Raw genomic sequence first — 13,620 nt, forward strand, 5'->3', positions numbered from 1 at the left:
TCCCACAAAATTGAGAATTGAATCTTCCTATAGTTTTTATAGGACATGGCAGGCTAAAATTTTCAGTGAAAAAAGGGACATGTATGTCCTGAAAAGGAAAAGCCATCGATCCCGGTTTTGCCATTATATTGCTCAAATGGCACACACCCATAGGTGTGACTTATAACACGACAAGGCTGACGTAATAATTATTAGCAAACCCTAACCAACAAATCATTTAAAAAGTCCAATATGTAACTTTTAACAATAGATTACGCATGAAATACTTTTCGATAATTAAAATTCTTAAACGTACGCCTCTTTAAATCTGGGACAGCAGTTTCAATTTCAATGAACTTAACTTCGACTTAATACCTATTTACCGACAATTAAGCTCAATGTTATCGTCAATCAGCATTCACATCACCTCCCGTCAATTTTCCGCCACGAGCTGCCCACGCGCACATTGTAAGCGAACAATCGGCGATCTGCTCGGATGCAACGCGATCTTCGCTGTAATTGCTCTATAAATAGGCTCATCAATACACATGCGCCTACTACTAATGCCCATATGCATGAGGCTCATTTTGAACTGCCATTAAAACAAAGTGCCTTTTTGTTTAAAATTATCATCCATGAGACCATGAGTCAAAGCGTATTTTTATCTATTTGAAAGCAAATTATTAAATTAAAGTTAGTTACATTATTTTTGGATGTGGATCAACCAACCATGGTATTTTTACACACCTTTTGGAAATCATAATTTAAATGTAGTCATTATTATTAGAGAGGATATACCCACAAACAGAAACACAGCCATTGCTATTTGCTTTTAAATCTCAGTTTGTTAAAAAGCATTTATGAACAAAAACAACAAAAAGCATTTCCTTATGATTACGAAAAAAAACAAAAAGCATTTCGTCGGCCGTTTGGTGTAGTGGTTCGGAGCGGACTACTATTCCGGAGGCTGCGGGTTCGATTCCCGCACAGTACAAACATTTGTGTGCATGAACATAATTGTTTGTATTGGACTGGGTGTGTTTCTATGTATAATATGTATGTATTTACAAAAAAAAAGTATTTAAGTATGTTTATATCCGTTGTCTAGTACCCATAGTACAAGCTTTGCTTAGTTTGGGACTAGAAGCGCAGTGTAAAATGTCCAAGGACATTTATTATTTATTAACTGAAATATTACAGTAGGTAATGTGGCCTGTAATACCCTAAGGCTTAAAAAAATAGTGAGTTGTATTTTTTAAAAGCAAAACGAGCTATTCTTGTTTGGTCTGTAACACCCTTAGGCTTATAATTTTGTGCATATTTCATACTAAAAGTGAAACGAGCTAAGTAACCAGCCTGTTTTCAATTTACAAGAGGTTTCCTGCGGATATAACAGGTAACCACTGCCTCTAGTGAGAAAGTGCATATTATCCCCAACAACGCCTGTTAACCAGCGCACTTCCGAGGCAATCAGCCTAACGTCACGTTTTGTATGACGGTGGAGGCGGATTTCATTACAAATTACACTTCAAATGCAGGTTAACTGTAATTCAAGCTTCTGTTTATTAGTAAGTTGAAAGGTTTCTCCGAGAATCGTAAGATGAAAAGAGAGTAAAAACATAATTATGTCTATTTTCAAGAACTTTACTACTTTCTTGCGAAAAAGATGTTAAGGCTTTTCATCTGTAACTATGAATGCATAGTTGAGAGCTAAGAAACGTCTCCTAATCAAATACCCCATTTGATGTTTGGTCTGTAAGACGAGTAAACCTCTCCCTGGGCCCAAAAATCAGTTGATCGTATTAACAACTGCATTACTATCAATCAATCAAGCGAAAATCTTTTTATTTTTGTCAGATTCCGATGATTATAAAGCCCCGCTATCCGTGCCGCAATTTAAATTCGAACAAAAGAATCATTTGATCGATAGCCCGAGAGCGGCTACCGAGCACTTTTCGAATCCATTTCACAGGCATTAGACATAATTAAGAGTACCGTTGAAACAGCTAAAATATAAGGTCAATGAAAGAGTAACCGCAATATAATAAAAATCTTTTTTATACCTAATAAGACGACGATTTTGGAGACTTATTTATGTCCTACATAAAACTGTTCTCTAGCTGCCAAAAGTGGTTAAAAGCCAAGAGTCTATATTTTTTCAAACATCTTTTATTTGTTTACGCTTTTTGTAAAAAAATCGCACTAAGCGTTTCGATGACTCTTTTAGAATGCGAACAGCTATGAACTGAAATTCGCTGCCTGCTGCTGTCTTTCCCGAAGACTATAAGGCGATAGTGAATAGGCACTTACAAGGCAGATATGTACCATCCTCCTAGACTGCATCCCACTTAACACCAGGTGCGATTGTGGTCAAATACCTGCCTTGTTTTGTTATGAATTAAAAATCTATTTTTCCGCTAATTTAGAATAGACTGACAATAATTGAGGATAATGTACCTATTGTTTGCTACATTTAAACCTTGACTGCATCTAGACAGCACCGTTAAGCCAGTCTCGGTCTACGAACAGTTTTTTTGGTTTTCGTCATCAATTAACTGACATAGAGTGACCCACCATTAACCTAGCCGTTCATTAAAATTACTTTTACATTAAAATTGCCAAGAAAAAATTTGTTATAACAAAACAATCTGTGTAAAAATAACTTGCATTATAATATTACTGTTCTTTCTCTGATTCAGGTTCAGGTATTTCAATGCAAGTCATTGCCTAGAATTTTTTAGTGTGATATTATAAGATATGAGATTCTTCACTTTAGATCTTTGATTAACTGACTGATAACTCTACTGACTACTTAATATTTATTTACTTGACAAAAAAAAATCTTTAAAAATGCATTATAATTTGGCAGCAATTAAGCTTTTTAACATAGACCGTCGCAGATCTATCGGAAACTGTATTTACAGGATAAACGAAAAATTTCAATCGGTTATCTTATCCAAAAATATTTCGTGACTAAATAAGCGAAATCCTTTTATTATATGTATGTAGTTAATTAATTCCCTTATCCCTGTGTCCTCAAAATGTCTCCCCTCTAGCAATAACGCGATGTCCAGATAAGATGACATGGGCTATCACCTGATAATGGGAAGTTTGACACGACCTGTCACGGTGGCCGCTCAATGTGGTCAGACAAACTTATCAATACTGTATTGTTTATACAGGGTGACAGGGATGCTCGACTTATTATTTGAAAGGAGGCAACATATTAGAGAATTAGAGATCATTAGCAACAAATTAGTCCAGTGAAAATAAAAAAAAATTGAGATTATGTGAGTTTTGGCCAAGTACATTTTTTTAAGTAGTCCCAAATTCAGCTTTTAGAACCGTCACAACTCGATAACCATCCAGTTTTGTCCCCTGGTTCCCCTGGTTAATTAAAATTAATTTGTTACTAATGACCTCTAATATAACCCCTTTCAAGGAATAGGTCGTGACTCGCGACCGACCGGTCGGTATCCCTGTCCCTGTCATCCTGTAGAGAAAAGCTGTGCAGTAGCCAACATGATAAAATCTGGTTATCAGTTCAACGAGCTAATAGAACTGGTTTACAGTTTTTATCCCTCATTAGTTGCAAATTGGTATCAGGTAGATAACAATGACACAGCGTTTTGGTACTTCGAATTAATTGCTGCAGATCATGCTATATCTACAGTTTACTGATAAAATCATATTGCCTTATTTTCTAAATAGAGAGTTGCAAATTTTGGTGAAAAAAACTTTCATATTAATCGTGTAAAGAATCACATCCCTCATAGCTTTTCTTTCTGAAAATTTCCAATACGTATGATGCATGTTTCCTATTAATAGGTACATAATTATGTATTAGTTATCTGTGGTATTAGTTATATATTTGCATATTTTCATAAAAAATATCTTCTTAAATAGGTAGGTAAATCGTGTAAGAAAAGCACACAATATTATCTTTTCTTTCCGAAATTTTCCCATAATGTACTAGCTACAGTTCGTAGCTTATTGCAGTTAATACAGTGTATTACAAGTAAGTAAATATGGTCTCTAATAAGGAAAAATCTTTGTCATTTTTAAAGGCGACCTTCAACCAAGCATGGTGGATGCGGTCGTAGGCAGCACGCGAGCTTGTTTCGGGTTTTCAGCCAAGAAAATTATTTTCACGAAGAAAATAGGTCAAGAACATTAATGGATTTGTTTGACAAGTGCATGCGACAATGCTACATTGCATTGTGGCCTATTTTTGTGGCATTTTTATAGCTAAAACAAACTAACACAGGCTGTAATTTTTTTCTGTCTAATAAATAGGTAAGTTTACTTATTTCTTCTTCCAAAAGTTTGTCTGCAAGGTTGCGGGCGGTAATAATATGATATTTTATTTACGTTCGCATAGTATTAAACGACAAACTAAGTTAAGGTAGAATTTAAAATGTTACTTTTATATTTTTCACAGGTAGCTGCAGGAGATCGGCGACCATGATTTCTCGGTGAGTGGATCATAAATTATTTATTTTGCACATTTCTAAGATTATTTTGCAAAAATCCATTGTATGACTGACTAGACTAGAATTCCGACGTAAACGGATAGGTACTTAACATAAACAATACACCTTATACTTTTAAGCTCTACCAGCACGTAAAAAAGCTCTACCAGCACGTAGAAAAGCTCTACCAGCACATAGAAAAGCTTTTTGTGTATTTTTCAGTGATTTTAACCAATCTACTTTTTACAAGTATTTGTATATACAACAAACAATTGTATACTTCAGTAGACAACAATAAGTCGTGCTCTGACCAACGATTGGATCGTAGCATTGTATTTAAATGAATGCGCGCGCGACGCATAAGCTTATTAGCGCGATACATAATTACAGCACTTTCCCATAGCGATGCATGCAAATACTTCGCAGAATGGCTATAAACACTGTACTTTATTGGTTTAGTGTTTTTTCGTAAAAGTGAACGCGCGTCGCTTATCACGGTCTATTACTCATAGTAAACTCTACATCTGTAGAAAAAAATCTATTTAAAGCTGTTAAAAACAGCAGTAGACAGACATAAAATAATTTCTCATACTCAGCAGGGTCCATATCACTCATTTATATTGTAACAAGTACCATAAATTATTGAGTATTTTTAATTTGAATTGATTTACTTTGAAGATATTAGTTATTTTGTATGTGATATCCCCTTATGAATGAATACGTAAATGATTATGATAGTTAAACGTACTTAGTTAAAATTCATGATAAGCGAACTATAACTGCTGTCTAGAGATGATAATCGTGGATGGGCAAGGCTGGTGACCGAGGGGACGCTTCGTCTGGTTGCCGAGCCAACCGGTGGTCACGCCTGACCAGCCTACCTCATTATAATGTTATTCAAACAGTCTAGCAATAAGAAGACACTTATAATGCGTCATCATTTACGACTCTAATAAAGCTCTGAGTTTGAATTTCGACTCAAAAGTTAGTCGCAGTTAGTACTAGAGTTCAAAAAGTTTTTTAACATAGGTTCTGCATACTCTTACCTACAGAATAGTAATCTCAGAATTAAACAATCTATAGAATGTTTACTTAGTTGTAGTAACATACTATGTTTTAAGTTTCTGCACATTACTGGACTCCGATCATAGAAAGAGTTCTATGATCTGAGTTACTGGACGTAAAGGAGGTGCACTATGAACATGTATCACTCCTACCCTACATATTATTACAGCGTATCATTTTGGAATGTTTATAAACATGTTCCATTGTTTTTTTAAAGTCTAGTCTAGACGACTGAACTTCGAATTGAAGGACACTGAAAATTAAAGTTGTCTAGTAAAATCGATTCTGTAATTATTTCTGATACAATTATCCAATTTATAAAACGTTTGTGTGTATCGATACAATCGATTAACTACTGATGCTAGATAAAATGATTGCAGTGGGACAAATAGGTAATTGACATGGGAACCCAACCGATTGTCGATAAAATCGAGTAGGTATTCAAGAAAAAGAGCTTTGAAATTTACAAAGTTTAAAAGCTTTCGTACCTGCTAACGTAGGAAAACGTGCAGAAGCTTCATGCACTTCATTGTTTTTCAGAAGAAGGAAAATAAACTCTACAAGACAAATAAATAATGAATTAAATTAAATTATCGACGTTTTCTGAAATATACAGGGTGTTAGGTAAATGGGTATATGAGCCGACACTAGCCCATGTTAATATGGTCATATAAATGGTATGGTGAAGTCAGAAAATTGATATCTTTATTTTAATTATTTTAATTTTCATACAAATCGGATTTTATAAAATTTATTTTGTATGAAAATTTAAAAAAATAAAATGATGATATCAAAGGACAATGTTCGTTCTCCATACATTGTTCGCCTAAAGAACCAACAATTTTGACATATTACTACCCGAAAGCGAAATAATACGATTCTGTGTGTAAGAACAATGATTCCTGATGGACACTTGCCATAAAATTAATGATTCACGGCCGAATACTGAAACACTACTCAAATCTATCACTCAGCTGACGGGCTCCTAAATTTAAGTATCCTTCAATTTTAAATGGTATTCTCAAACGCTACTCAACGGATTTGAAGCCGTGATCAGCTAAGCAGCTCTCAAATGTTTACATAATGGCAACATTTACCAAAAAAAGTATGTTTTCATTTACACAAATGATAACTTTACGTCTTTTATCCATTACACGCAGCATCGTTTGGTTATGTATTGTCTTTTATGGAAATATACTCAATCAACTTAACATAGAACAGTTTATTTTTAGTTTCTATTATATATAAATCTCGTTTTATCATATAAAAAAATTAATGCTTGCATTTTTATTTAATTAAAAAAGTAATTTTAAATGTGATACTTTTTATTGTTGAAATCTATTAAGTGGCGATCGTGGACCGAAACGTAACCACAATTGACATTTATCATTGTTGACTGACAGAGCATCAAATTGACAAATCAACAACTCTTGGAAATGCTGCTATGCGATGTCCCCTTATTCCTCAGAAATAGGCATGTTTATGTAAAGCGATTTCATAGCAGCTATTTTGGTTGTTACTTCGTGCACTATACGATGCACAGTTGGCTGTTAGATGTGGAAGATATCACCTAGTACACGTTCATAACTTCCCGTTGCGTAGAACAGTAGGGTTATAATAAGTATTTGGTCCACTGGTTGTATGGCATTTGGTGAGGGGGTTCAAAGAGCTTCCATGAATATGAATTCAGAAACAACACCGTTTCTTTAGAGACGCGGAACCTCGCTCGGAATTGCATGTCATTATAATAATATTTTTCAATAGCGTTCAGCCTTGTTGCGTTCCTGCGATTAGATCTAGGTATTTCCTCGAGGCTCGAAAGAAATGATAACGATGACACACATTATTTACCACTATTTAGGTCGATTTAGGTATAAGAATAGGATTTAAGATACCGCGCAAGCACTCTCAAATTTAACAGCTGCTTAAGACGATTTGACAGTTGTTTGAGTAATGCTTAGATTTGAATGGCGTTTCAGTATGCGAAAATTCATTTAAGTGGCGTTTGAGTGCAACTTAATTTGAGAGGTGCTTAAAAATTGAGAACTGCTCAGATAATGTTTTGAGTATGCGAAATGTAAGTTTAGGAGCTGCTTAACTATTTGAGAAGCCGTCAAATATTTAAATGGCGTTTCAGTATTCGGCCGTAAGAATATTAAATCACAGCGATTTTATAATATGTCGTTTATGACAACATGGCGTCTAATGTATTGTGTGAATGTATGAACACCGATTCGCGAAAAATGTTTTGTATTGTCGTCACGCCGAGTCGCAGCCAAATAGTATAAAATAATAGAACAAGTTTTAGAAATACAACTCGGCATTCCACTTTTACAATATGCCCACATATTGCACGTAAATAAACAACATGAATCGTAGGTTGTTTCCACCCTTGTCATCTGACACATGAAATAAACTCCTATTGTATTATAGATATCGAAGCCGAATCGTAAATAATAATAGAATGGGTTTTGGAGATCACTCGGGGTTCCACTTTTATAAAATACCTACATATTACATAAAAATACCACGAATCATGAGTTTTCTTTTCACCATTTACATCTGACACGAGATAACAAACTCCTATCTCCATGACTACCATCGTAGTCTATGCCAAAGACTACAATATTTTAAGCAAGAAGTTTCAAACCTTAGCGGCTACGGTAACCCCTGGGCCACATACATCATGATAACATTCGGTCGACACCGGAACGAAGTCTTGCGATTATGCAAAAAAGCATCGTATTCTAGTGCGGCTATATCACGTTCAACCGGGGTTTTAATTCGACTAAAGTCCTGACTAAAGACTGGAAGAAAATACGCCGCATTGTATGAGCACTTCGTGTTCGTTAAAGCGGCTTCAGATCTAGAGCCCACATAGTTTTCTTTCCAATAATATCCGCAAGTAGCGCTGCATGATCTTTACAACAAAAACGGCAATAGTTATTAAGGTGCCAAAATTATATGATTACTTTGGCACGGTATTATACACGTGCGAAGATTTGTCATTTTCATTCATTTCTTCATCATCATCATCATTTCAGCCACAGGACGTCCACTACTGAACATAGGCCTCCCCCAATGACTTCCACATCGCACGGTTGGTAGCGGCCTGCATCCAGCGCCTTCCCGCTACCTTTATCAGGTCGTCGGTCCACCTTGTGGTGGGTTGACATTGCAGAATATGACTTTTGATAGGTTCATCATAGAATTCGGCGGGGATATCCTCACGGAGGAAGTTCGTAAAAGGGCGGAACAAGATCTTATAATAATGCAAGGCCGAAGCTGTTACGCGCGTGCTCCTATGTGTAATCCGGCGAGTATGCAATAAATAGTAATGTCTGGTAAATAGTGGTAATACGTATCGTTCGTTCGTTCGTTTCAGCCGAAAAGACGTCCACTGCTGGACAAAGGCCTCCCCCAAGGATTTCCACGAAGACCGATCCTGCACCGCTCGCATACAGGCACCTCCCGCGACCTTCACCAGATCGTCGGTCCACCTAGTGGGAGGCCTGCCCACGCTACGTCTTTCGGCTCGTGGTCGCCACTCAAGAACTTTCCTGCCCCAGCGGCCATCAGCTCTACGAGCTATGTGCCCCGCCCAGTCTATGTCTGTATGCGCTACGATTACAGGGTATCATTTTGCATAGTCGCAAGACTTCACTCCGCTGCTGTCAAATCAATGTCGCATAATGTTATCGCAATGTGTGTGGCCCTTGGCCAAATCACAGAAGCCTATGCGAAGAAAGAGCACTTGAATGACAATAAAAATCAGGGTTACCATTTTATAAGATTTCCTCACTATTGAGGGTAACAAAGTAACATTAATAATCTAGCCATTAATTACATTTATTACCTATACGAGAAAGTAAAGCAACATGCGGTTTTATTTTAATTTGTAAAATATTAAACCCCTCATATTTGTAACAGTTTGTTCCAAGTTTAGTTTTACTGTTTTGTTAACAGTATTGCTGTTTCAGCTGTCACTGTGAAGCTTTGGGAAAATAAATAAATAGAAAAAATATTAACATAAATATTTATTTAAGTTTTTATGTTCATTATCATAATATGCCAATTTAAGTTACACTGTGTGACAGTCTTTGACACTAAACAAACTCTTCAGCTTAATAATACCTACCTACAGGGCGTTTTTATAGTTACTCTTGCTGATGAAACAAGAAGGGTTGATTCTACTACTGAAATACAACTACTTTTCTTACAGGACCAATATCAAATTCTCAAAAAAATTCACATCCTCGTGATGGTGATAATTTCTATGGAGAGTTTTTTTTTATATTCGGTCTCTTGGGATAAGTTATTCCATTTGAGCAGTAGAATTAATCCTTTTTATTCGATCACATATAAAAACAACACAAGTGTTTAGGAAAACTTCTTCTTTGGTATGGTATCACTACGGAGTTATAATGTCGGCAACTCTGTATCACTGACTTGTAACTTTCAAACAGCATGAATAATAAGGGCACCACATTGGTTTTCTTTCTGAAAAAAGGCTTTCAGTTTTAGTACTAACCCTTTAGCACTATTTCATTGAAATAAAAATACAATAAACGCACAGAAGACTGAAATTGAGTCAACTGACGTGACATTTATAATTTGTTGACATTATGACAGTTTGACAAGACTAGGGATTGAAAAAGTTTTAATTGAAAAAGTAAAATGACAATTTATTAAAACGATTCACATGGATATAATCGATTAAAAATATTTATAAAATGTTCTGATACTTGCCTGTAGCGATTATCCAATCCTGGTTTCTACTGAAAAACTACCTCGTGGCAAGATTTTAATAAAATAATAAAATCTTTATCTTCTCTTTCACAATCTATAAAAGTTCATTTGGTCTATTATTATACATGTGCTATGAATGAGGGTTTTCGCGATTGAAAAATCCGCGAGATGGCAATACGTAGACGCGAGGTCCAAATGCTGCATGATTGGTGGATATCTGTCAATGTCATGTCAAAAATAACCAATCATGCAGCATTTGGACCTCACGTCTACGTATTGCCATCTGGCGGATTTTTCAATCGCGAAAACCCTCATTGGCATAGATTATGAGAGACTGGCAACTATACTAGGTTGATATCAGGTGATCCGTCTGCTCATTTGCCTCCTGTCACATAAAAAAAAAATATATATGTTTCTCACACTTCAACTGGCATTGGATTCAACATCGGATTCTGACACTTTTACAGTTATGATACCATGAATATCAGTTTATGGTCCTAATTATTTTTATTTTATTTACGACCTTCGACCAGTTGGACACTTTAGATATCTTCTTGTAATAGTGTCAAACTGTCAATATCTTTTTAGCTTTTAACGCAAATCTAGTCTTCAAAGCAGTTTAATCGATTTATTTTATTTTCAAAATCGATATTTTATTGTCTATGATGGCCGCAGGAACATCACTATACATGGACTCCCAGCAATAAAGTACGGTAATGCCTCGTACAGATTTTATCGGCAAAAATTATGGAACTTGATAGGTTTTAGACCATGCCACGCACCAAAACGTCCGGAAGTTGTAATAGTATTATAGAATAAACGTTAAAAGACTTATTTATTTAATTTTTCAATGCTTAAGTGTCCATTAGAATGAAAGGGTGCTTAATGTATTAAAAAAAATAGAAAATAATTATGATGGGTTAATGTTTTTGGGCGGTTTTTTAGGCGGTTTCTGACAATGTCCTTTCTGACTTCACCATACCATTTATATGCCCATGTTAACATGGGCTAGTGTCGGCTCATATACCCATTTACCTAACACCCTGTAGATTTGTAAAAAATAGTTTGACGGTGACTTTTATTTTGATAAAACCTCAAATAATATAATTATTATTTTGCACCATAATAAACATATAATATAGTGTCTATCGATGCTATTTTTCTTTGGGGCCCAAACTTTAAGATAATTATGATAGCCATGAAAAGAACAGTCGGAAAATGATATACCGTATGACTTATCTAGAATGTGTGTTATTACTTAAGTTATATCAACTTTAATCACTTAACATTGAAAGTTTTTCGTAGCCAATAAACTGAAAACTTTTATTGAAAGCCTGGAAAGGCCATTTTCGTGGAAACCCCAGAAAGAGCAATTTAGTTCGACCGACAACTTATTATCCGCACGCGTGACTCAGCCGCATTACAGCAGACTGACTGCGAAACGCAGCCCATAATTCATGAAGTTTCAGCTTGAGACAAATAGATTTGAGCTTTTGCCGTTTTCATTATTCAAATCAAATTAAATCAACATTTCTTTATTTGATTCATTTACATTATTTTTTTAGACATTTATTTGACACATAAGTGTTTATTTGCTTTAACTTTTTTATTAATACTATTTTAATTGGTATAACTATGGCATCTACATATTAATTAGTTTTTTTCATTTTTTATTTTTATTACATATGACAACTGAAGTAGAGCATAGGTAGGCACTATAGCATTTTTTTATTAGCAGCATTTTCTTTCAAGTTACGAGTAATTAATTGGGCAGTATATTGTACTGTACGATTACTTCATTAACATTATTGTATTCAAGCAAAAAATATAACTAAATGCATGTTTTCTAAATAAAATATTCTTTAAATTGTCCTAAACTAAGAAAGAAAATGTCATCATAGCATAATTACTACTTCACAAACTTTTAGTGGACGAGGGACCTAATTCTATTTTTTTCACCAAAAGCTTTGCCAAAACTTTGAAGTTAGTAAGTCTGACTTACCATGGTGAAGTTTGTGTCGTAGACGTAGGGTAGTTGAAGAGGATAGGCGTGGCGGTTCGCGAGGCAACGCACCGGGCCGGACTGTGCCGCCGCCGGCGGGCGCCGCGCTTTATACCGGCGGGGCGCGCGCCGGATTCTGGAGCACTCGCGATGTTGGTGCGAGGGAGAGACGATATGAGATTTTTGGTTTTAATTTTGTCCGGCATTGTAAAACTAATTCTGTTTTTGTAGATAGAGCATTTTATTATGCTAATTGAGACCGCAGTCTTTAAATGCAGGTTTTAAAAGTAATGAGATAGGTTTATAAAAGGAGCAAAATAATAATAATGTCATCCACAAGAAATAGTGATGACGTTTTGCAGAAAACTCCTGTAAACTTAGTCATGTGTAACTTTGAGGTCCGTAGCGTACGGAAAAAATAGAGAAAAGAGAATTTTACAACAAAGTGAGAGTTTTCAACTTTCCTATTGTAATTTTCACTTTGTGTGTGTTTCTTGTCTTATCCACAAAAGTTTTTAAGTTGCTAACGAAGTCCTGAACTTTTGTCAAGTAATTAAGCATAAGTACATATTGCAATGCCCTTACAGGGCCATGTTTCGGGACTCTGTATTATTATTTAAGATCCAAATATACCAACACGATGCAATAAACATTTATGACTATGACTAAATCCGACCTCTGCCCCCGTTTAGGTCACGGTAACGGTTTAGTAGTACTAAACCGTCTACGTTTCGCACATATAAAATAAGTATTTGATACTTATCTGAAAGGGATAGTATCTAGTAATTTGAATCAATAACACTAATAACACAATTCTAAAATTGAGTCAAAAGTTCAAAAGCTTCCTCCAGAATAGTTCCGCGCCGCTCCACGCGCCGTAGTACGGCCAAGCGCCGAGTTTTTCAGTCGACTTCTTTCGGCCATTATACCTACAGGAGTGACTTATATTCTGTGAGTAATCTCGATTTGCAATAACAATGTCTCGTCTATAAATAACTACTCTTCGAATTGGAACATATTTTAGCTCAGATCTTCATAATAAACTACCATTTGACTTAGGTACAAACTTGTCGCGGTAAATATGATGGTTCTTTGTCCTATAAAAATCATGCATTGGATGCTTTCACATCCGTAAAAAAATTACCGTCGATAATTTTCCATTGGCATGAAGTTCACCAATAGGGATGTTTCCTGGGTAAAAAAGCAAGAGTTTTAATTAGTCCGTCAGTTAGCTTATCAAAAACTACTCGACACGTATTTTTCACTTTTTGAAACTAATGAAAATGTAAAGAGATAAAGCGTGCCAAAGTTATAAAGAAAAGGCTCGTGACGTCAGTGAGTGCGTAAAAGTGC

The 13,620-nt window shown here is 35.5% G+C and overlaps 1 protein-coding gene across 1 annotated transcript in view; it reads right to left on the reverse strand.

Moving 5' to 3' along the window:
- LOC135073706 (tubulin alpha-1A chain) overlaps positions 1-12,352 on the reverse strand; it is a 33,917-nt gene extending 21,565 nt beyond the window's left edge. Inside the window, exon 1 of the mRNA XM_063967852.1 lies at positions 12,268-12,352. Within this exon, the coding sequence (XP_063823922.1) occupies positions 12,268-12,270 (3 nt within the window). The 5' untranslated portion in view covers positions 12,271-12,352. The remainder of the gene's footprint in view (positions 1-12,267) is intronic.
- Between the last annotated feature and the right edge of the window lie 1,268 nt (positions 12,353-13,620).

Source organism: Ostrinia nubilalis, chromosome 8, assembly GCF_963855985.1.
Source record: "Ostrinia nubilalis chromosome 8, ilOstNubi1.1, whole genome shotgun sequence".
NCBI lineage: Eukaryota > Metazoa > Arthropoda > Insecta > Lepidoptera > Crambidae > Ostrinia > Ostrinia nubilalis.